The following is a 22,239-nucleotide window of genomic DNA, read 5'->3' on the forward strand; positions in this document are numbered from 1 at the left end:
TGTCCTGGAACTCACTCTGTAGACCAGGCTGGCCTCAGACTCAGAAATCCGCCTGCCTCTGCCTGCCGAGTGCTGAGATTAAAGGTGTGCGCCACCACTGTCGGGCTGCTTCAGGGAATTTTGAACTTCTCTGCTCTCCTTGAGTACCTGCAACCTCCCCCCATCCCCATGTTCCCCACACAGTTCTCCCTAGAGAAGCCAGAAGCAGACAAAAGACCAAAGTGTGAATGGGGTCTGCGGCATCCTCAAGCCTGTGGAGCCAATTCCATGAAGCTCACTCAGTAGTACTTCTCTTCAGAGATGGGAGTCAGGGGTAGCAGTGAGCCTAACTACATGATCACAACTGGGGACACACTATGAAAAAGGCCATGTGCTAGTGTTGGTTTTGCAGAACTAGCAGAGTGTGGGATCTTGTAGAAATGGAAATGCTAAACTGTGTGTTGGTCATGTCAGCTATGACGGCTGGAGGGCCTGGTAGGTATGGAGTGTGTAACAGGATCATGTTGGCTCTTTGTTGTGTGCAGCACTGTTACTGCTAAACCCGTGACATCATTCTGTGTGCTGTTAGTCCGTGCCATTAAGACTTGTTTATGTGCTGGAAGGTGGTGTCTCAGGCCTTTAATCCCAGCACTCCGGAGGCAGACTCAGGCGGATTTCTGAGTTCAAGGCCAGCCTGGTCTACAAAGTGAGTTCCAGGCCAGCCAGGGCTACACAGAGAAACCCTGCCTCAAAAAAAACAAAAAACAAAAAACAAAAAAAAAAACCCCTAAAACAAAAGACTTGTTTATGCATCTGCCTGACTGCATGCTATGATGGGCTTTACTGGCTGCTACCTAGCTTTTGTACTTGGACATTTTTCTTGGAGGTGGTACTCCTACAGAAAAGCTAACCTATAGGCTAGGGCCATACAACTGTTTTCTGCTTTGTGTGAGTCATGGTTCCTGAGGTCTGATTAGACATGTGACATAGTACTGAAAGAGCTACTGTCTCGGGCAGTTACACTGAGCTGTTGGCTCTGTGTGGGGGATGGGTTAGGAGAGGAGGTAAAGGAGAATAGGTTTGACCCCATTCAGGAGGCCATTGCCAGACCTGCAGGTCTTAGTGATGGTGGGGACTGAGTAGGAATGAGTCCTTGGTTGGCATCAGGTATTGAGGAAACACTGATAGTGGCAGGTTATTTTTATTTTATTTTCAGACAGCCTCTTGCTATGCAGTTGAGGCTGGCCTCAATTTCATGGCAGATCTGCCTCTGCCTTTTTTTTTTCTTAAATATTTCTTTAATAAAGCACATTAGACCAAATTTCAATTTCTTGTACTGCCAGTTATAGGTAAATGTTTTTTTTTTAATTTATTTATTTATTATATGTAAGTACACTGAAGCTGTCTTCAGACACTCCAGAAGAGGGAGTCAGATCTTGTTATGGATGGTTGTGAGCCACCACGTGGTTGCTGGGATTTGAACTCCGGACCTTTGGAAGAGCAGTCGGGTGCTCTTACCTACTGAGCCATCTCACCAAGCCCTGCCTCTGCCTTTCAATTGCTAAGATAACAGGAATATATTGCTATGCCTGGCAAGGTGTTCTGTATGGCTCTGCTCATTATGGGCCCTTATGCTGCACAGTCTGGTCTTCTGCAGCTGCAGACTTGGCACAGTGCTGATGTGGCCATGGCTTTGCTTAGATAGCTATCCTGTATCATTTATCCAACTGCTGTGCATGCTAGGGTAAATGGAGCCCTCAGGATAGTGGATTGGATCTGTGGCTCTGGACAGAACCTGGCAAGGAGGTTGTTATGGGAGAGCTCCATGTAGACTCAAATGTGACCCTTGGTAATTGTGGGATGTCAGCAGAAGGCAGCCTTATCAATCTCCTGACCAGTCCCTGAAGATCCAGAAGAACATCAGGCTTCCAAAAGCTTCAACTCGAGTTCTGCATTTGGGAATTTCTTCACCATTCTACTAACAGTGGCTGACTTCTTCACTTTCCACATGAAGAACAACTTGTGTGTTTTGTCCTTGTCAGCAGATTTTTTTTTCTTTTTTTCTTTCTTTTTTTTTTTTTTTTTTTTTTTTTTTTTTTTTTTTTTTTTTTTGGTTTTTCGAGACAGGGTTTCTCTGTGTAGCCTTGGCTGTCCTGGAACTCACTTTGTAGACCAGGCTGGCCTCGAACTCAGAAATCCACTTGCCTCTGCCTCCCGAGTGCTGGGATTAAAGGCGTGCGCCACCACGCCCGGCTCTTTTTTTCTTTTTTGGTGGGTTTCTCTGTGTAGCCCTGGCTGTCCTGGAACTCACTCTGTAGACCAGGCTGGCCTNGAACTCAGAAATCCACCTGCCTCTGCCTCCCGAGTGCTGGGATTAAAGGCGTGAGCCACCACGCCAGGCTTATTTTTTATTTTTATTTATTTTTTATTTTATTTGGTCTTTTGAGACAGGGTTTCTCTGTGTAGCCCTGGCTGTCCTGGAACTCTTTGTAGATCAGGCTGGCCTTGAACTCAGAAATCTGCCTGCCCCTGCCTCCCAAGTGCGCGATTAAAGGCGTGCGCCTGGCCCTATTTTTATTTTTTATTTTTTGAGACAGGGTTTCTCTGTGTAGCCCTGGCTGGCCTCAAACTCACAGAGATCCACCTGCCTCTGCCTCTCAAGCGCTGGGATTAAAGTTGTGTGCCACCACTGCCCAGCGCGCTACAGCTATTATCAGGATTACCCTCTGTTTCACACTGTCCCTACTTTAGAAGTCCCATGGAGGGATTTGCTTGTGGGTTGTGGGTTGTTTACCTGTGTGTGTGGTATTTGGCAGCTCTGAAATGGCTAGACTTTACAGTTCTTATTAGGGGGATCAGGCTGCACATGAACTCACAGAGGTTGACTGCCTTAGCCTGAGCACAGGGATTAAAGGCCTATGCCAGCCGGGTGTGGTGGCGCACGCCTGTAATCCCAGCACTCGGGAGGCAGAGGCAGTCGGATTTCTGAGTTCGAGACCAGCCTGGTCTACAAAGTGAGTTCCAGGACAGTCAGGACTACACAGAGAAACCTTGTCTCGAAAACCAAAAAAAAAAAAAAAGGCCTATGCCAACAAACATGCCAATTTATCTTATTGTATGGGTCTTTGTATTAGTTTCTATGAGTGCCAGTCACATGTACGGTGCCACAGTGGACCAAAAGAGGGCATTAGATCTCCTGGAACTGGAGTTACAGTTCGTTGAGAGCCATCATGTGGATGCTGGGAACTAAACCCTGATGTTTTCCAAGACCGCAAAGTGCTATTAATTCAATTTAGAAATATAAAACTCTGTGTGTGTGTGTGTGTGTGTGTGTGTGTGTGCGCGCGCGCACGTGCACGGGCAAGTGCAGTATTCTGAGTCAGGTCTCTCCTGCCACTATGATCTAAGGATCTAGAACCCAGTTTGTGTAGACCTGAGGAGGGCACTGGATCCCCTGCAACAGGCAATACATTTATTTTATATCACTTTGTGGGTGCTAGGAATTGAACCCAGGTTCTCTGGAAGAATAGGCAGTGCTCTTCTTCTTCTTTATTTAATTAATTTATTTATTTATTGGTTGTTACAAGACAGGGTTTCTCTGCATAGCCCTGGCTGTCCTGGAACTCACTTTGTAGACCAGGCTGGCCTCGAACTCTGCCTGCCTCTGCCTCCTGAGTGCTGGTATTAAAGGCGTGAGCCATCACCGCCCTGCCCGAGTGCTCTTCTTAAATGCTGAGCCATCTCTCCAAGCTCCCAGGATGTCTTTTATCTACTCCTTGACAATTTCATATATGTGAACAATGTATCTTTTTGTTTTCTTATTTTTTGAGACATAGTCTCACTATGTGACCCAGATGGCCTTGAACCTGTAGCGAATTCATCTGTTTCTGTCTCTGGAATTAAAGGAATATACCAAGTCTCTCCCACTCCGGAACACCTGCCTCTTACTCGCCCCAGAAACCTCAACAGGTTTGTCTTGGGTACCCAGTTGGTCCAATCAGTGTTTCCTGTGGCATGTTGATGCACCTTGTTCGCATAAGATTTTAAAGAAATCATAGAACTTCCTATGAAGTCACTCCTGGACTTTCTTTCGCTTCTCCTTGCTGTGTCCCAGTACGCACTTAAAAAGTACCTGGTTTATCTGATCCCTAGATAGGTCATTTTATATATTTTCTGAAGTGATGTGGACCAGGAAATTCAGGGAATTCATTTATGTTGCCATGACAACCCCAAAGCTGTGACGTTGAAAAACGCGGCCGGAACTCACTTTTGCTCTCCGACAACAGGATAGCGTCGGATTCCTTGGGCTGAGAGGGAAGAAGACCCGCCTGAGTCTACCTGCAGCTTTGTTGCTAAACACTTTCCCTTTCCACGCCCATGGCAATTTTTTTAAAGTCGCACGGACCCAACCCTGTCAACTGCCTAGAACCGGGAAGGCGGAAGCTAACTGTCCGGAAAAGCAGGTCCGCTCGCTCTCTGGCTCATAAATGGCGTTAACTATCTGGCTGGCCCCGCCCCTTTCACCGAGGAAGGCCACCATTGGTTCTCTTCAAGGCTTCGTACTCCTATTGGTCAATGAGCAAAGGTCGCTGTTCAGATGGGGCCCAAAGTTTCTTTTGGTTTCCGGTGTGCCTGCTATGGCTACTCCAGATTCGCTGACGCTGTTCACTGGCCTTGGCCTTAGCGAGAACAAGGCCCGCGAGACGCTGAAGAACGAGGCTCTGAGCACTCAGCTGCGCGAGGCGGCGACCCAGGTGCGAGCCCTGTTCCCTGGCCTTAGCTGCTTGCTGTGCTCCAGAGCAACGTGGGACTGGGTCCAGATCTTGATTTGCTCCGGGTGCTGCTCTTGCCTTGTGGGAAGAGGAAGACACTTTAAAGTGATTCATCCTAACTCACTGCGAATGGATCTTTTTCCCCTGGCCCCCTGACTCCAGGCGCACCAGATTTTGGGTTCTACCATCGACAAGGCTACCGGGATCCTCCTATATGACTTGGTCTCCAGACTCAGGGATACTCGGCGTCGTTCTTTCCTTGTGAGCTATATAGCCAATAAGAAGATTCACACGGGACTCCAGCTGAGCGGTGAGTCCTGTCTGTTTTACTAGTCCACCTTCAATCTCTTCTTTAGCAAAGACTCGTGTTAGCTTTTTCTGTCAAGTTCCCCAGTTGCTTTCTGGACAGCAGGTTCTGGACAGGCACTGAGGCATGGAGGTAGGAGACCTCTGGTGTGGATCGCAGAATTACCACAATGAGAAGCCTGCTTCAGAACACATGGCTTCTCTTTTCTCTGGTCTCAGAGCTTCTCTCCAGTGGTGCCAGGGCCTAACCTCTTAGGCATCTAAGTAACCAAAATAGTTACCTCTTCACTGTACTAAGGCCCTATCTATCCACTTCTTGGAGCTGACTCGTCCAGTTAATTGCCCCTCCGTTTTCAGCTGCTCTTGAATATGTTCGGAGTCATCCCCAGGATCCCATTGATACCAAGGACTTCGAGCAGGAGTGTGGCGTCGGTGTGGTGGTGACACCTGAGCAGATTGAGGAAGCTGTAAGTCCTCTCCTCCAGGCATCAGATAGCTCCTCCTAGTTCTTCTGCCCCTGCAAAGGAGTGGTGTAGCTTCTCTCCACAGACCCAGAGAGAGAGTGGCTGTGGTCTCCAGACTGCTTCTGAAGAGGTGTTCATGAACCATATGGCTTGGCTTTCTGCAGGTGGAGTCCACCATAAATAAGCATCAGTTGCAGCTCCTAGCGGAACGGTACCGTTTCAACATGGGGCTGCTAATGGGTGAGTTGGATCTGGGGCAGGGAGTTACTTGGAAGTGCATCATTCCGATTGTTCCTTTCATTTTGGGCATATATGGGAAGGGCGATGGGAGGGTGAGCAGGGACAGTGTGCTAGTGTTCTGACGGGGCCCAGGTTCTAGTCCCCAGTCAGCTGGGCCTTCTTTGAGGAGGGGAAGAAGTCCTCCCTTTTCCCTCCTTGCAGCTTCTTATGTTTATCCTCTTAGGAGAGGCTCGGGCTGCGCTTAGATGGGCAGACGGCAAAATGATCAAGAACGAGGTGGATATGCAGGTGGGCACCTCCCTAAGAAGATGCTACGGAGATAAAGGGAAAGAGACCCTGTCCTTCTTCTGACAGGGAAAGTGGAGCCCAGTGTGGAGGGAGTAGCTCTTAACTTGGGTCTCTGAGTGAGGGTGAACCCCTTTCTTGGGAAGCTGCTTCCTCCTCTCACAAGTGCATGATGAGGCCTTTATTGATATCTGTCAAAGAATCACAAGAGGACGATGACTGAGGTACATTGTTTATCGTGATGCTGGCCCACGTTATTTATCTGTAAATGGTAGCACTTGTTCTCTGGGCCCAGGAGAAGTCCTCAGAAAGGAAAAAGCATTCAAGGCCAGTAGAACCATGTGAAGAAGCCATCTGGGCAGAGGCAGGTGGATCTCTACGAGTTCTAATCTGGTCTTCATAGTGAGTTCCAGACCAGCCAAGGATATATAGTAAGATCCCATGTCAAACAGCAAAACCTGTGATGAGATACAGCGGGATGGGGTGGATAGGCTGGCTGGCAGAAAGGCCAGGAAGCCTTTGGTTGTCAGGCAAGGACTCCATCAGGAGATTCTTGAGAGAGGACTCCCTTGTCTGTATCTATCTGCTCAGGTGCTTCACCTTTTGGGGCCCAAGATGGAAGCTGATCTGGTGAAGAAGCCCAAGGTGAGGCTAGGAACTGCCCAAGATAACTGGGAGTGCAGTAGAACGAGAGAGACTTACAGCTGGAGAAGGGATTGTCTGAACCCATTTCATCGGCAGATCTTTCCTAGAAAGAATGATGCGATTTCTATGCCTTTCTTAGGTGGCAAAGGCACGGCTGGAAGAAACAGACCGGAAGACAGCAAAAGATGTGGTGGAGAAAGGTGAGAAGCCCGAGGTTCCTGTTACACTCAGCTGCAGACTTCTGGGCATTCTATCTGAAGGACCTTACATACAGACTTCTCCGCCCCTCCCCGTATTCTCATGACTGCGATTCCTGCTGTTTCCTTTGCGTAGAGACCTGAGAAGTTTGGCTCTGTAGCTCTTGTCTCTGGGAACTGGAGAAGAGGGGTCACCTCAGATCTGGTTTTAGGATATTCATGGATATTTTCCTAGTGGGTATGATAGTTTCATCTAGAAGGCAAGAGCCAGGCGGTGGTGGCCCACACCTTTAGTCCCAGCACTTGGGTGGCAGAGGCAGAGGCAGGTGGATCTTTGGTTTTGTAGCCAGCCTGATCTCCAGAGTGAGTTCCAGGATAGCCAGGGCTACACAGAGAAACCCTGTCTTGAAAAATCAAAAAAAGAGGGTGGAGAGATGGCTCAGTGGTTGAGCACTGACTGCTCTTCTAGAGGTCCTGAGTTCAAATCCCAGCAACCACATGGTGGCTCACAACCATCCGTAATGGGATCTGCTGCCCTCTTCTGGAGTGTCTGAAGACAGCTACAGTGTACTCACATACAATAAACGGATAAGTCTTTTTTTAAAAAAGACAGGAAAAAAAAAGAAAAATCAAAAAGAAAAACAACAAAGATGAGGCAAGGTTCTTGATTTCTTCTGCAGGTGAAGTGGCTGGCCAGACCCTGTCTCTGATGGAGCAGCTCCGGGGGGAGGCACTTAAGTTTCATAAGCCAGGTGAGGGGATACCTCGAAATTCTGGGGTGTGCTGGTGGTTAGCATTACAGCCAGGCCTGTAAGTCAGGACCCTTGCCTGACAGCTGCTCCTGGTCATCAGCTCTGTTCTGATCCTTGCAGGTGAGAACTACAAGACGCCAGGCTATGTGATCATGCCATATACCATGGATCTGTTGAAGCAGCACCTGGAGATCACTGGGGGACAGGTGTGTAGGGGTGTGGCCAGGCAGACACTTGACTGCCTAGGCTGCCTCATCTCATCTATTTCAGTGGGTGATCTGAGCTCTGGTCCCATTCCCTTTATCCCATTCCTTTACTTAGGTACGTACCCGGTTCCCCCCAGAGCCCAATGGAATCCTGCATATTGGACACGCCAAAGCCATCAATTTCAACTTTGGTTATGCCAAGGTAAGCATTTGTCTAGGTCCTGGCAAGTAATATGATCACTACCTACTCCCAATGACTGCATTCCAGAAAGGTATATTTCTGTCTTGCCTTTTGTAGCTGATGACCGAGGCCCTAGAGAAAAACTCCATGTAACAGCTATTGTCAGGAAATACTGGGTTAATGGGGAAAATTAAAATGGTTCTTTAGATAGGGTTTCACTGTAGAGTCCTGATGGCCTTGAATTGTGTCGATCACATGCCCCTGCTTCCCAAGTACTGGGATTAAAGGGGTGCACCCCTATGCCCCATGGAAGATGCATTTCTTCAATTCCTTATATTAACTTTCAATTTATTTTTTGGCAGTCATCAATAGACATTAATTAAAAAAAATTCCTAGGGGACTGAAAAGATGGCTCAGTGGTTAAGACCAATTGTTGGCCTTGCAGAGAACTTGGTTCAGTTCCCATCACCCACATGGTGGCTTATTCAGTTTTAGGGAATATTTTCTTCTGATATCATCTTCTGCCCTCTGAGGGCACCGGGCACACACATGATGTGAGCACATGCATGCAGACAAAACACTCAAACACATAAATCTAAAGGGGAAAAAAATGGTGTGTGTGCACACACACACACACACACACTCATGCTATTGAACATTCATGAATGTCAAAGATGGACTTTGGTGGAGTTGGTTCTTTTCATCATAGACTTTGAGGATCAAACTGAGGTCATTCGGCTTGCTCCTTTTATCTGCTGAACTTTTGGCTGCCTTTTACATTTGATAAGCTCGGACTCTGAGAATGTGAGGCTAATGGTATGGACTCTAGGGCTGATGGGTGTGGTCCTCCAACTCTCTTAGGCCAACAATGGTATCTGTTTTCTGCGCTTTGATGACACCAACCCTGAGAAAGAAGAAGCAAAATTCTTCACTGCTATTTATGACATGGTGACCTGGCTGGGTATGATGAGCTTGAGGCCTGGGCAGAGTTGGTGGGGAGTGGACCTCTTTTGTGGGCCATGGCTTCCCGTTAGTGTTTCCTGCTGGCTTTTCATACTATGTTCATATCACTCCAGGTTATACACCTTACAAAGTGACATATGCTTCTGACTATTTTGACCAGCTGTATGCCTGGGCCGTGGAACTCATCCATGGGTAAGGTTAGGTCCATAATGTTGAGCCCAGTCAGCTCATGGGCCTCCTGCACATTCATATCCCTTCTTCACAGGGGTCTTGCTTATGTGTGTCACCAGAGAGTGGAAGAGCTCAAAGGCCATAACCCTTTACCTTCTCCATGGAGGGACCGGCCTAAGGAAGAATCATTGCTGCTCTTTGAGGTGGGGTCCCAGAGGGCAGCTTGGTTTGGGTAGGCATGAGACACACCTGTGTTTAGAGATAGCCTGAGCTCTTTTTCTCCTCAGGCAATGCGCAAGGGCAAATTTGCAGAGGGTGAGGCCACACTTCGAATGAAGTTGGTGATGGAAGATGGCAAGATGGACCCTGTGGCCTATCGAGTCAAGTACACGCCACACCATCGCACAGGGGACAAATGGTACACATTGGCATGATGAAGGGTGAAGTAGCAGGGCTGTGGGTTGGGCAGAGAGACTGGTTGGCTGAATCTAATGCTTCTGTTCCACAGGTGCATCTACCCCACCTATGACTATACACATTGTCTGTGTGACTCCATTGAGCACATTACCCACTCGTTGTGTACCAAGGAGTTCCAGGCTCGGTGAGGAGGCTGAAGTCATGTAGTGGGTATAGCTAGGGGGATTCCTTATGTGTTTAAGGTGTATATACATATGAGTGGGGCTGTGGGTGCCACAGTGTGTGTGTTGATCAGAGTACAACTTGTGGAAGTCAGCTTTCTTCTTCCACCATATAGTTTCCAGGGATCCAACTTGATTTTCCAGAGTTGGCTTTACCCACTGAACCCTCTCGTTGGCCTCTAGTGCTTTTTCTGTAGTCTCTTTCTGACCCCACAGATGGCTAACCCTTTTCTTCCATCCTAGACGGTCTTCCTACTTTTGGTTATGTAATGCGCTGAAAGTCTATTGTCCTGTTCAGTGGGAATATGGTCGCCTCAATTTGCACTATGCTGTTGTCTCAAAGCGGAAGATTCTCCAGCTTGTAGCAGCTGGTGCTGTTCGGTAGGTGTGGTCATGGGGTCTGCCAGAGGTTGTAGCTCTAGTGCCATGTGCTGTTTAAGGTCTTCTGACCACCCTCTTATCCAAAGGGACTGGGACGATCCCCGGCTCTTCACACTCACTGCCCTACGACGACGGGGTTTTCCACCGGAGGCTATCAACAACTTCTGTGCTCGGGTATAATTCAGTAGGCTTAGTGGGTGAAAGCAGGCTGGGGTGGCCCTTTTACTTGTGGTATGACTGAGATGAGTTTTCCTACCAGGTGGGGGTCACAGTGGCACAGACCACAATGGAGCCTCATCTTCTGGAAGCCTGTGTGCGTGATGTGCTGAATGACACAGCTCCACGTGCCATGGCTGTGCTAGAGCCACTACAAGTTGTCATCACCAACTTTCCTGCTCCCAAGGTGGGCCTACCTCCGTGTGTGTGTGTGTGTGTGTGTGTGTGTGTGTGTGTGTGTGTGAGCGTGTGTGAATGCCGAGTATCTGAGATAACAGCTATCTGTCTCCTGCTACAGCCCTTGGACATCCGAGTGCCAAACTTCCCAGCTGATGAGACCAAGGGTTTCCACCAGGTTCCTTTTGCTTCCACTGTCTTCATTGAGAGAAGCGACTTTAAGGAGGTAAGTGGGGTTTACTGCTAGGTCTGTTTTGAATAGCCTCTCCTGGCTCCTGCTTTACCTGAGCCAATCCCTAACAAGCACGAGGCTGGGAGGAGCCGTGCTCTTGGATGATGTTTGCAGCTTCTCTATCTCCCATGCTTCTTTTCTTTAGGAGTCGGAACCAGGCTATAAGCGCCTAGCTTCGGGCCAGCCTGTGGGCCTGAGACACACTGGTTATGTCATTGAACTGCAGAATATTGTCAGGGTAAGAGACAGCTGCAGTCATTCTGTACAGTGCCTGCTAGGGCCAAGATTGTGTGTAGCTAACAGTCTTCGTGTTGGTCCCTGGTCTGATTCCATCTTCCTCACTTCTAGGGCTCCAGTGGCTGTGTGGAACGCTTGGAGGTGACCTGTAGACGAGCTGATGCTGGAGAGAAGCCCAAGGCCTTTATTCACTGGGTGTCACAGCCTTTGGTGTGTGAGATTCGCCTCTACGAGCGCCTGTGAGTGAACATATCTGGAATTGAGACTGTCACAGGATGGGAATTGCATGCTGTGGCTCTCTAGCAAGGGCCTGATTTTCACTCTGGCTACAGATTCCAGCACAAGAACCCCGAAGACCCTGTTGAAGTGCCTGGTGGATTCCTAAGTGACCTGAACCCGGTAGGTTCATGGAATGTGAGGTGAGGGTGGTGGGCTTCTGAGCTGGACAGCCACTTGGATTCTCTGTCTGCAGGCGTCGCTACACGTGGTGGAAGGAGCATTAGTGGACTGCTCTGTGGCTCTGGCAAAGCCCTTTGACAAGTTCCAGTTTGAGCGCCTTGGGTACTTCTCTGTGGATCCAGACAGCCATCAAGGACAGGTGCTTAATTTGACCCACCTACCCCTTCTGCGTACTTATGGTGGAAGCTGTTCACTGTGATAAACACTCTCCCCACATCCCCTTAGCATTCTCCAAATAAGTTGGGAGGGACATTCATTACTTTCCAGTTAAGTCCAAGCACAAAATTTTATAGGGCTCTAACTTTTTTTTTTTTTAAGATTTATTTTATTTTATGTTAGTATGCTATTGCTGTCTTCAGACACACCAGAAGAGGGCATCAGATTCCATTACAGATAGTTGTGAGCCACCATGTTGGGAATTGAACTCAGAACCTCTGGAAGAGCAGTCAGTGCTCTCAACTGCTGAGCAACCTCTCCAGCCCCGGCCCTAACATTTTTACTCTTCAAAGTAGCAGGCAAGCTTAGAGTTTGTCATAATCCTCATGAAACTAAGTCATCTAGTCCTTTATCTGATATTACAGAGTTATTGAGAAGCTTGGTACCTCACCTCCTAGGTGATGAAGGGGAAGTAAGAAGCCCGGTTCTGGGTTGTTGGTCATTTTTCTTCTACTGCCTTTCAGATTGTCTTCAACCGAACTGTCACACTAAAAGAAGATCCAGGCAAAATATGAACTGAATACATGTGGCCCTACCTCATCCTGGAGGCTAGGGGTGCCCTCAGCACTCCACACTCGGTTTCAATAAAGAATAACTAAATCCCTCTGGCATCTCTCTGTTGTCTGCCTTTCTAGTATCTGAGGACCCTGGAGAAATAGTTTGTTAGCTGGCAGTGGTGGGTCTCATGTCTTCTGGAAGAATGCACTTCCCCAGAAAAGAGCCAGCCACAAAGTCACTACTGCACTTGGTTCTCAAAGGCAGGTGCATAGCTGGAATTAGCTCAGCACTTACTATGATAAACCTGAGAACCCCGGAGATGCTGTTGCAGTCACCAGTCCTATGGAGGGATCTAGGTTTGTGTCTTTGTGGCTAGAGATCAAGAGACACATGACCCCCGGTGTGATCATTTAGAAAAAAGCCCTGTCAACTAGTTAAGCATAGTGAGATAAAACATGATGCTGTTGTGGCATTTCCAGTTTGGAGACCCCAGCAGACTCCCTGGATGTCTATACGATGCTGAGATGAGATTTCTGGCTATGCTGGCCCTTGGATTGGTCCCCGTCTCAGAAATTGACTTCTGAAGAATTTGAAGATTAGAGTTTGCTAGGACAGGAACAAGTGCAGAAGGCACAAAGGTTTGCCAGAGGCTGAGGGCTCCCTGGGTTGCTGGGAGCTTCTGGTGAGGCTGTAGGTGAGTGCCTGCAGCTTTAAAGCCTTCCACATTTTCCCTGTATACAAACACTCGGCTACCCAAGGCCTGCTTTAAGGTGGACCTGACTGTGGCAAAGCGATCTCAGATGAGAGCTGCTGCTGGGGATTCCTGAAGCTGTTTTCTCCCGTGCACTAACGCCCTGAGCGCTTCCCAGGCACGGCACAATGGTTAAAGCTGCGCCCAGCTCAGGGGCTTGGGAGGGGGCTACCTTAACCACGAGGCCAAGCTAGGCCCGGCCCCGCCTCGCGTGGAACTGTGCAACTAGAGGAGGCGCTAGCGGGACTCCGTAGGTGGCTTCCAGAAGCACGCTTTCAGACCCGGGGCAGGGACAAAATACTCCGAGATGCTGAACCCCGGGCCTAAGCCCCGCCCCGCATGGAGGGGTGCCCATGGGCGTGGCGCTCCTTCCCACAACGAGGGGTACGCTCTCCGCTCCAACGGGCTCCCTCTGTGGCTGCAGCGTTCCCTTTAAGCCTGGCGGGCAGCTCTCGCGGGATCCGACGCTCCGGTTCTCGCGAGAAGGGCCTTCGGCTCCCATTGGCCGTGAGGGTTGAATGTAAGATGGCGCCCAGGGAGCTGTGAGGAGAAAATCCTGTCGGTCTCGGAGCGGCGACGGCAGAACCGAGGCCCCGGGCGGTGAAGCGGGGCCGGAGGGTAGAGCGGAGGCAGCGGCGGCGGTGACGTCGCCGGGTGAGGGCTCTGGTGAGGGCGGGGACGCAGCAAGGCTCTGGCTCGGAAGCGGCAGGCCCACCCTACACAACGGCAGGCGGGCGGGGGCGGGCGGGCCGCTGCCGCTGGGCCCAGGCGACCTCGGGGCGGCTTCGGAACGGAGAACGTCCCTCGGCTCGCGAGCCTCCGCCCCGCGGGTGGGGGAGGGGCGGGCCTGAGGGGCGGGTGGGCGCGGTTCGCGGGGGCGCGCGCACGGGCGCGCGCACGAGTGTGGTTTTTTTTTTTTTTTTTTTTTTCTCATTTTTCTGCGCGCGCGTGCGTTACCGCGCGCGCTGTGCGGTCCTCCCGTTGCGCGTAGCCGCCCGACGTGCGCGTCCCCGTTGGCTCTCAGCTGTGGCCCGTGGGCTAGAACGGCTTCCGGGGCGCGCGCCACCCCGCGACCCCCCGGTTTTGCGGCGCGCGCCCTGCTGTTGGTCGCTCGCGCTGTCCGGAGTGCGCGCCGGACGCCCCTTCCGAGAGGAGGGCAGACGGACGGGCGGGCGGGCGGCCTGGCGGACGACCGACCTGCCGACTGGGGAAGGTTGAGGGTTGGGCCCTTGCCCTGGTGACGTCCGGGGCAGCGGCGGCCTAGGTCTGCGGAGAAACATAGCGGCTTTGCGGTCTGGCTTGCGGCTCCGCTCCTCCGGGAGGCGGACAGGATTGCTCGTACTAACTGAAGAATGCTGTTACTTAAGCGAGGCCCATGGACTGGGTGGGTGCTTGGGGAGGGTGCTGCTCTGCTTGGGAAACCGAGTCCTGCTGGCCGGAGAGGGCATTGGGTCCCCATGGGTTTCCTCACCTTGTATTGGTGCTTTGTGCCGAGGAGAGAAGGTTACCATTACCAGGCCCCGCTTTTCTTCCATTAGAACCGATTCTTCCATAAGCGCAGTTGATACACGTCACCTCTGTGCGCTCCGGAAAGAGATCCTCCTCTGTGTATGGTATCAAACTCTCGGAGCTCTAAAATTCCGCTTTAAATCCTCACTTAAATGCAGCCCCCCCCCCATTTTTCACCCCTGCGTGGGTGGGAGGGGCTTGCCTTTCTGTTCTTGATAAGGGCCGTTTCTTAACCTCGATTAACTTGATCAATGCTTTGCCGGTTTTTTTCTTTGTAATTTCTAAAATATCCAGCAGAAATTTCTAAAATCTGCCTGTGTCACTATAAAAACTATGTAACTGAAGTCCTTCTCAGCTTTTTTTTTTTCTTTCCACATTTTGTTTCAGTGCTGTGATCTTCTATCTAGGAAATTCTAGGTTTGTGATGGAGAAATACACAGCTCTTTTTTTTCCTAAGACAAAACATCTGCTAGTTTATTTTTACAGTTTTGTTACATTAAGGTTGAGGAAAAGCAAGCTAAAAGGATTTTTATTCCTTTTAGTAGCAATCAAATTTGATAGTAATGACTTTTTTTAATATACTGTATTTTTTTAAGAACAAAGTTAAAACTTAAAAAGAGGCTGAGGATGGAAGGAACTTCTTTGTTCTATCTTCTTCAGAATGTTAGAAGTCTTAAGAACTCAGGACAAGCAGCAGACATACATGCAACATGGTGACTGGTGAGTTAAAAATCATTCATACGCTGGAAGTATGTGTGCAGTCCGTTACCCCCAACCCCTTGGTAATACTGAAACTTTACAAATCTTGTCATTCTTTCTTGGTGTTGTCTGCTAGAAGGTGCTACCTACTAGAAAACTGCTGATGAGGGAAACGGTATTAGTTTGTTCATTGGACAACAGTCCCTAAAATCAAAGTCAGTGGAACATTCATGATTAACATTGCAAAGCATCAGCTAAGAACCTAAATGGTTTTCCAAAACAAACAGAATACAACAAAAAAACCTGTCAGGTTTGTTGAGGATGTGTTTGTGAACTTTTTATACCATTTAAGCTTGCTTATTCTAGTTTACTTTTTTTTTTTCTTTCTTTTTTCTCTTTTTTAAACCAATGTTTCCATCAACTAGTATTTACCTGGTAGGTAACTTCTAGTTTTCTGGGATAAGGTTTTATATTTCTCCAAGAGCTTAAACAGTTCACATCATCTTACAAAAGCTTATATTGATGTCTCAAAGACTTGAGGAATGGTTGAATTTTGTTGTGAATTTGAGTTACCTGAAAAAACAAAAACAACACAGTCAAAACCCAGTTAGGGACTTTGGGTGTGGCTGTTCTTTTTTATAGCAGCTTCAAAATCAGGCTGTCTTTCTCTAAGCCTGCATGCTTTCAATCAGTAGTGGTTTGTGCTGGTGTGCCTAGTTCTTACCTCTGTGCTTTTTAAATGGCCATGCTTTTTCTGTGAATATTTCTGAGTTGGCCTCAGACTGAGGTGTTATGTGAACACCTGTTCTTTCCTTTGCACTCTTGCGTTTGGTTCCAGGTGTGAGTTCCCCCCTAGCCTCACTGTTTTCCCTATAACGGTGTATTGTGATTTCTGTTTTTATCAGGTTTGTTTGTTTGTTGTTTGGTGCAGAGGATTGAACGTAAGTGTCTTGCACATGCGAAGCATGCAATTTACCACTAAACTACTCTGGCTCTGGGTTGTGATTTGTCTTTAAACTGATGTGGTTGCATGAAGAAAAAGTTGTAAATTTTTGCTTTCTTCAAAGGGGGGAAGAAATGGTTCTTTGCACTCACTAAGGCTTAATTCTAGGTTGATGAGATGTGTTAGAAAGCTGCTGCTTTTTCTCTTTGAGACAGCATTTTAGAAATTCTGGATTGTTTTGTTGCTGTAGAACGTGATCTTGGAACTTTTGATCCTCTTGTGTCTAGCTTGCAGGTGTTGGGATTATAGGTGTTCTGTCACCAGGCCCATTCTCTGTGGGTTGGAGATGAAACCCTGGAGTTTGTATACGCTAGACAAGCACACTTACAACTCCCTCCCTCAAAGCTGTGAAATACTCCTGTTTACAGATCGGATTAGTATAACTGCCTCTAAGAAATAGAGTGCCATCATCCCCATCCCTCCTAGTGTTTCAGTTGTTGGAGACAAACTATTCTTCTGATTTGAATAATCTCAATCCCATTCATATTCATTCATTCATTCTCTCTCTCTCTCTCTCTCTCTCTCTCTCTCTCTCTCTCTCTCTCTCTCTCTCTCTCTCTCTGTTCCTCTCATGTGTATGGGTGTTCTACCTGCATATATGTCTATGCACCATTTTGTGCGTTGTCCTTAGAACCAGAAGAGATTAGGGTGTTGGATTCCTTGGGACTTGAGTTAGAGCCAGTTGTGAGCTCTTATTTGGGTGCAGGAATCAAACTCAGGGCCTCTGGAAGAGCAGCCAGTGTGCTTAACTACTGATAAACCATCTCTTCACCTTGGTAATCTTGTCTTTATAGTTAACCTTCTTTGTATCTCTAACATAGCTTTTGTTTTGAATTCCATGTAAATACACATTATGATTATTGTTGTTTTCCAAGATAGTATCTTATCGTCTGGCTTTTCTGGAACACACCTTGTAGACCAAGCTGGCCTTGAACTCCTACCACCTACCTCTGCTTTCCGAGTTTAGTTTGTTACTGTCTTTTGCTTTTGTCATTGCTTTTTGTGTGTGCAGCTTTGGTAGTTATTGTCCATTTCTGTATTCCCGTGTTGATAGTTCATAATATTTCTATCCCACATTGGTAAACTACTACATTTTTTCTAGTTTATAGATGAAAACTATATTTATATTGTAATATTATTTATATTATTTATATTTTTCCAGTGCTGTGAAAATTTGCATACATTTGGGTGATATATACATTTAAGGTTAGGGATCTTGGTTTTATGGAAGGGATGTTTTCAATTTCACAAGCCAATGTAAGTGGTTGTACTAAGTATTTGATTTTTTTTTACAAAGATTTACTTATTTATTTTATGTATGTGAGTACACTGTCGATGTCTTCAGACACACCAGAAGAGGGCATTGGATTTCTTTATGGGTGGTTGTGAGTCACCATGTGGTTGCTGGGAATTGAACTCAGGACCTCCGGAAGAGCAGTCAGTACTCTTTAACTGTTGAGCCATGTCTCCAGCCATTGATTTTTAAATTCTTTTTTCTTTTGTTTTTTTTTTGTTTGTTTGTTTTTGTTTTTTTTTTTTGAGACAGGGTTTCTTTGTATTCTTGAGACAGGGTTTCTCTGTGTAGCCCTGGCTGTCCTGGAACTCACTCTGTAGACCAGGCTGGCCTCGAACTCAGAAATCAACCTGCCTCTGCCTCCCAAGTGCTGGGATTAAAGGCATGCACCACCACTGCCCAGTGATTTTTAAATTCTTAGTTGAAAGTGTGTTTTGTTTAAAAATAGAACCATGATGAAAATGCCCTTAAATCTGGGACTTCTCAGTAAAGGCATGGGGTGGGTGAGTGGCCCAGGAGAGTTCCTTTGACAAACTTTATAGTAGGTTAGCATTTGTAAGAACAGAACTGGGTTTTACACTCTGCTTCTTTGGCAGTAACACCTTACTTTGTAAGAGGTTTGAGGCTCAAAGAGGCAAGACTGAGGCAACTCAAGTTATATTCTCTTAGAAGTTTAAAAACTTCTAAGTTTGGCTAGCCCAAAAGTAGTAAGTGGTCTTAACTGATTGCAGTTAGCCACAAAGTGAACTTGGCATGCGTTTTCCCCTCTTTAACTGCTCTGCTTGATGAGTCAAACAACAGCAGGCAGAAATGAATGACTCTAGACGGTGAGTACTAGAGTCATCTCTTAATACCTAAACAAGGGAAAAAGAAAGAAATTAGTGAAAGTGCCCTTGGAAGTGTTTTTTGAGTAATTTTTTCCATGAGTCCCTTTGTGCTCTGGTCACAACATAATCGCTTTCATAGTTAACTCCTGTCAGGCATTGTGTTAGTAATAGTTCTAGCTGCAACCAAGCCTGATTGAGAGTGCTGTGGATCTGTGTTGATTGGAGCTGGGTTGTCTTTACATTGTACTGCAAAGCAACTGTACTTGAGGTCTTGAGAAGCAAATGCTTGTTTAAGGGCTCTCTACCCACTATGAACTCTACTGTGCTTTCTTGTTTCCTGTTGTTAATTTCATCTGACTTCCAGGTACTGGGGGTACTCAGCGTATTCCCACAGCTCCAAGATTTTAGAAGTCTTAATTAATTTCTTTATTGCTTCTCACCTGGTCTTTGGCTTAGACTATGAGGCACTAATTAGGAGTCTATTGTCTCTAAATGTTGTAGAGGGTAGTTTATTATGAAGGCTGAGCCTTTGTGTCTTGTGAACTGTGAACAGCATCTTAAAGAATCTAACACCATTATTATGTAAATTTTGGGGACTTGAAATTTTTTTTAGGGAAAAGCATATTACAAAAGAATTGTATGTCCTACTGTTCTAATATAACTGTAAAAATAGAAAAGGATGACTTGTTAAGTATCTGTCAATGTAATTTATGGAAAATACAGCAGAGCATTACACAGAGAAATTTATCATCTAATTATTACTGTTCTGATTTTTTTTTGTCCTAAAATACAGCTAATAATACTGGGACATATAAAATAAAATTATATGAGTTACTTTTTTTTTTCCTTTTTTTTTCTTTTTTCCCCTGCCCTCAGCCCATGAGTTACTTTTTTAAAAACACATCTAATGTATGTTTCTGTGTCATGAAATTTTTTTTCCTTTTTTTTTTTCAAGACAGGGTTTCTCTTGTGTAGCCTTGGCTATCCTGGAACTCACTCTGTAGACCAGGCTGGCCTTGAGCTCACAGAGATCCCCAAGTTTCTACCTCTTGAGTGCTGAGATTAAAGGTGGGCGCCATTAAGCTTGGCTCAGAATATTTCTTTAAAATACACTTAGGAGCTAGGTCCATGTGTAGGGCCTTGGATTTGATTCCCAGCCGGCCAGAATTCCACAGTAGGTGACAGTATGTTTTTAAAAAAAAAAAATGTGTGTGTGTCAGATGAACTCTTGGGAAAGTGCTATATATATATATATTTTTTTTTTTTTAACTTTTTTTCCTCCAAAACAGCATTTGTGTGTCAGGTTGAAGCTAGCTTGATGAACTTTTGTTTATTGGGATATTGTAGTGTGAGGGGTGATTTTGAAGTTTGCTGTGGCCTGGAAACAATGAGTTTCTATAGGATAAAGGCATATCTATTGTGTTGTGTGGAAATACTGTGTTTCTGTAGGAAAAGATCTGTTGTGTTGTTGTTGTTTTTCTTTTTAAATCAATGGCCAAGCATGGTGATTTATGCCTTTAATCCCATCACAGGGAAGACAGACAGATGGATCTCCAGCTTGCTCTACATAGTGAGTTCCGTGCAAGCCAAGGCTACATAGTGAGACTCTATCTAAAAAAGGATTTTTTTCTGTTTCTGTATGTCTACATGTCTACACAGGTGCCCACAGAAAGCAGAAGGCGCCATTGGTTCCCCTGGAACTGGAGTTAAGTTGGTTCCAGCACCCGACACTAGTGTGAGAAATTGATCACAAGTCCTCTGTCCCATTGTTACTATGCTTATGTGCACAATATGTGCATTATTTTTAAGAGTTGTCATTGGATCATTCTGTTTGAAAGAAAGCACCCAAGTATAATTAGTATACTATACTTACATATTGTTCCACAGAAATGTTAAAAATGTCAGTCAATTAATAGCCAGAAGACTATTTGGTTTTCTTTGGTTTCACTTGTTGGCCCTGGATAGGTAATTTTATTCTTCCCAAGAAATATACTATTTGAGAAAAGTAGTACCCTTGTTTTTCTTGAGTTACAGATGTAATAGGAAGAATCTTTTTTTTTTTTTTCCAGACAGGGTTTCTCTGTGTAGCCCTGGCTGTCCTGGAACTCACTCTGTAGACCAGGCTGGCCTCCAACTAAGAAATTCATCTGCCTCTCCTGCCTCTGCCTCCCAAGTGCTGGCATTAAAGGTGTGTGCCACCACTCCTGGCTTTTTTTTTTTTTTTTTTTTTTAAATATTTGTATATTTATTTTACATGTGAGTGTTCTATTTGCTTGTACACCTGCATTACCAGAAGAGGGTATCAGAACTCATTACAGAGGGCTGTAACCTACCAGGTGGTTGCTAGGAACCTAATGTTAGTTAAGATCAGCTAGTGCTCTTAACCTCTGAGCCATCTCTCCAGCCCAAAGTTTTATTCTTATGCTAGGTGGTGCATTGGCACACTTTTTTTGTTGTTTTTTTGTTTTTGTTTTTGTTTTTTTTGAGACAGGGTTTCACTGCATAGCCCTGGCTGTCCTGGACTCACTTTGTAGACCAGGCTGGCCTCGAACTCAGAAATTCGCCTGCCTCTGCTTTCTGAGTGCTAGGATTAAAGGCATGGGCCACCACACCCGGCTGGCACACATCTTTAATCCCAGCACTTGGGATCTCTTGAGTTCAATGCCAGCCTAGTCCACAGAGCATGTTCCAAGACAGCCAGGACTATAGACCTTGTCTTGAAAAAATTTTTTTGTTTTATTTTTTTAAAGTGTGTGTCTGCCAGTGTCACAGGGACTAGAAGAAGGGATTGAGTTCCCTGAAGCTGGAGTTGTAAACTACCTCTCATGGGTCCTAGGATTTTACTCTTAGAAGAGCAGCAAATGATCTAAACCACTAAGCTACCTCTCCATCCAGCCCTGGAAGAAAGAATCCTAATTCTTAATTCTTGTTAGAAGTCTGTAAGAAGTGCCTTCCATGTATGAGTTATTTAGAGATGAATGGGATGCAGTTATGCCTGCCAGGAGTTTTAGTCAGATGGAAGGAAGTAGATGGTTCCCCGCACGTGTGATGTGGAGCAGAGCATCTGAGTATTGAGAGATGCGTTGTTTCTTGCCCGATGGCGCAGAGGAACAAATCTCGTTTCCAGACATCTGAGGTCAGCTGAGGGCCCTCTTTGGCAAGAGGCTTCCCTTGGTTTGTTACTCTTATCACTTGGGATTGCTTTTGTTTTTGAGTTAGTGCTGCCTAAAAGGGTGGTGCAAAGACAGTGATGACAGACAGCTTAGTATCTATAGGTCACTGTGCTTTTGTTGGTGGTGTGTTTCTAAACTTTTTTATATTTATTATTTATTTATTTATTTCGTGTGTGACTGCATGCCAGGACATGTGTTTGGAGGTCAGGGGACAACTTGTGGGAGTTGGTTCCTTTCTTCCATCATATATGTCATGGGAATTGAACTCAGGCCACAGTCATGAATGTAGGCATCTTTACCCTTGAGCTATCTTGTTGGCCCTTTTGTTTTGGAAGTCTATCAATTGCTTTCATTGGTTTTACAGATGACCTTGAAATTCTAGTTCTCTGGACTTCATAAGGGCTGAAGTTTCAGATCTGCAACATCTTGCCATTTGGTGTAGTATTGGGGGAAAAACCCAGGGCTTTGTGTGTGCTAGGCAAGCAAGTACTCTACCAACTGAGCTATATCCCCAGCTCTTATTTTTGTTTTTTGAAGCAAGATAAAAGGATGTAGTCCAACCTGGCCTTAAACTCATATTGTCCTGATTAGGCTTCATGAGGAATTACTGGATTGTGGCCCTGCGTGGGTCCAGATCATTTTTTGTCATAGATACTTGATAAGAAAAAAAAAAAAAGTAAAAGCCGGGCGTGGTGGCGCACGCCTTTAATCCCAGCACTCGGGAGGCAGAGGCAGGCGGATTTCTGAGTTCGAGGCCAGCCTGGTCTA

General features: G+C 46.4%; 2 protein-coding genes across 8 annotated transcripts in view; both read left to right on the forward strand.

Annotated features, from left to right (window-relative positions):
• The first annotated feature begins 4,271 nt into the window (after positions 1-4,271).
• Qars (glutaminyl-tRNA synthetase) lies at positions 4,272-12,326 on the forward strand. Its single transcript, XM_021172611.2, has 24 exons — positions 4,272-4,733; positions 4,914-5,061; positions 5,415-5,524; positions 5,686-5,761; positions 5,985-6,049; positions 6,638-6,691; positions 6,831-6,891; positions 7,569-7,640; positions 7,761-7,846; positions 7,962-8,048; positions 8,889-8,988; positions 9,104-9,182; positions 9,256-9,364; positions 9,449-9,579; positions 9,670-9,762; positions 10,043-10,180; positions 10,267-10,354; positions 10,440-10,583; positions 10,695-10,799; positions 10,951-11,043; positions 11,154-11,281; positions 11,375-11,441; positions 11,515-11,640; positions 12,182-12,326. The coding sequence occupies exons 1-24, from the start codon at positions 4,467-4,469 to the stop codon at positions 12,230-12,232; spliced, it is 2,478 nt and encodes an 825-aa protein (XP_021028270.1). The 5' UTR covers positions 4,272-4,466; the 3' UTR covers positions 12,233-12,326.
• An 832-nt stretch (positions 12,327-13,158) lies between these two features.
• Positions 13,159-22,239, forward strand: part of Qrich1 (glutamine rich 1) — a 43,536-nt gene continuing 34,455 nt past the window's right edge. Inside the window, exons 1-2 of one of the 7 annotated variants that reach the window (XM_029481291.1) lie at positions 13,159-13,632; positions 15,136-15,195. The gene's annotated coding sequence lies outside the window, so the exon portion shown is untranslated. Of the gene's footprint in view, positions 13,633-13,956; positions 14,351-15,118; positions 15,196-22,239 lie in introns of those variants that run through there. The other 6 variants (XM_021172613.2, XM_021172612.2, XM_021172616.2 and 3 more) reach the window with 6 other exon arrangements.

Source organism: Mus caroli, chromosome 9, assembly GCF_900094665.2.
Source record: "Mus caroli chromosome 9, CAROLI_EIJ_v1.1, whole genome shotgun sequence".
NCBI lineage: Eukaryota > Metazoa > Chordata > Mammalia > Rodentia > Muridae > Mus > Mus caroli.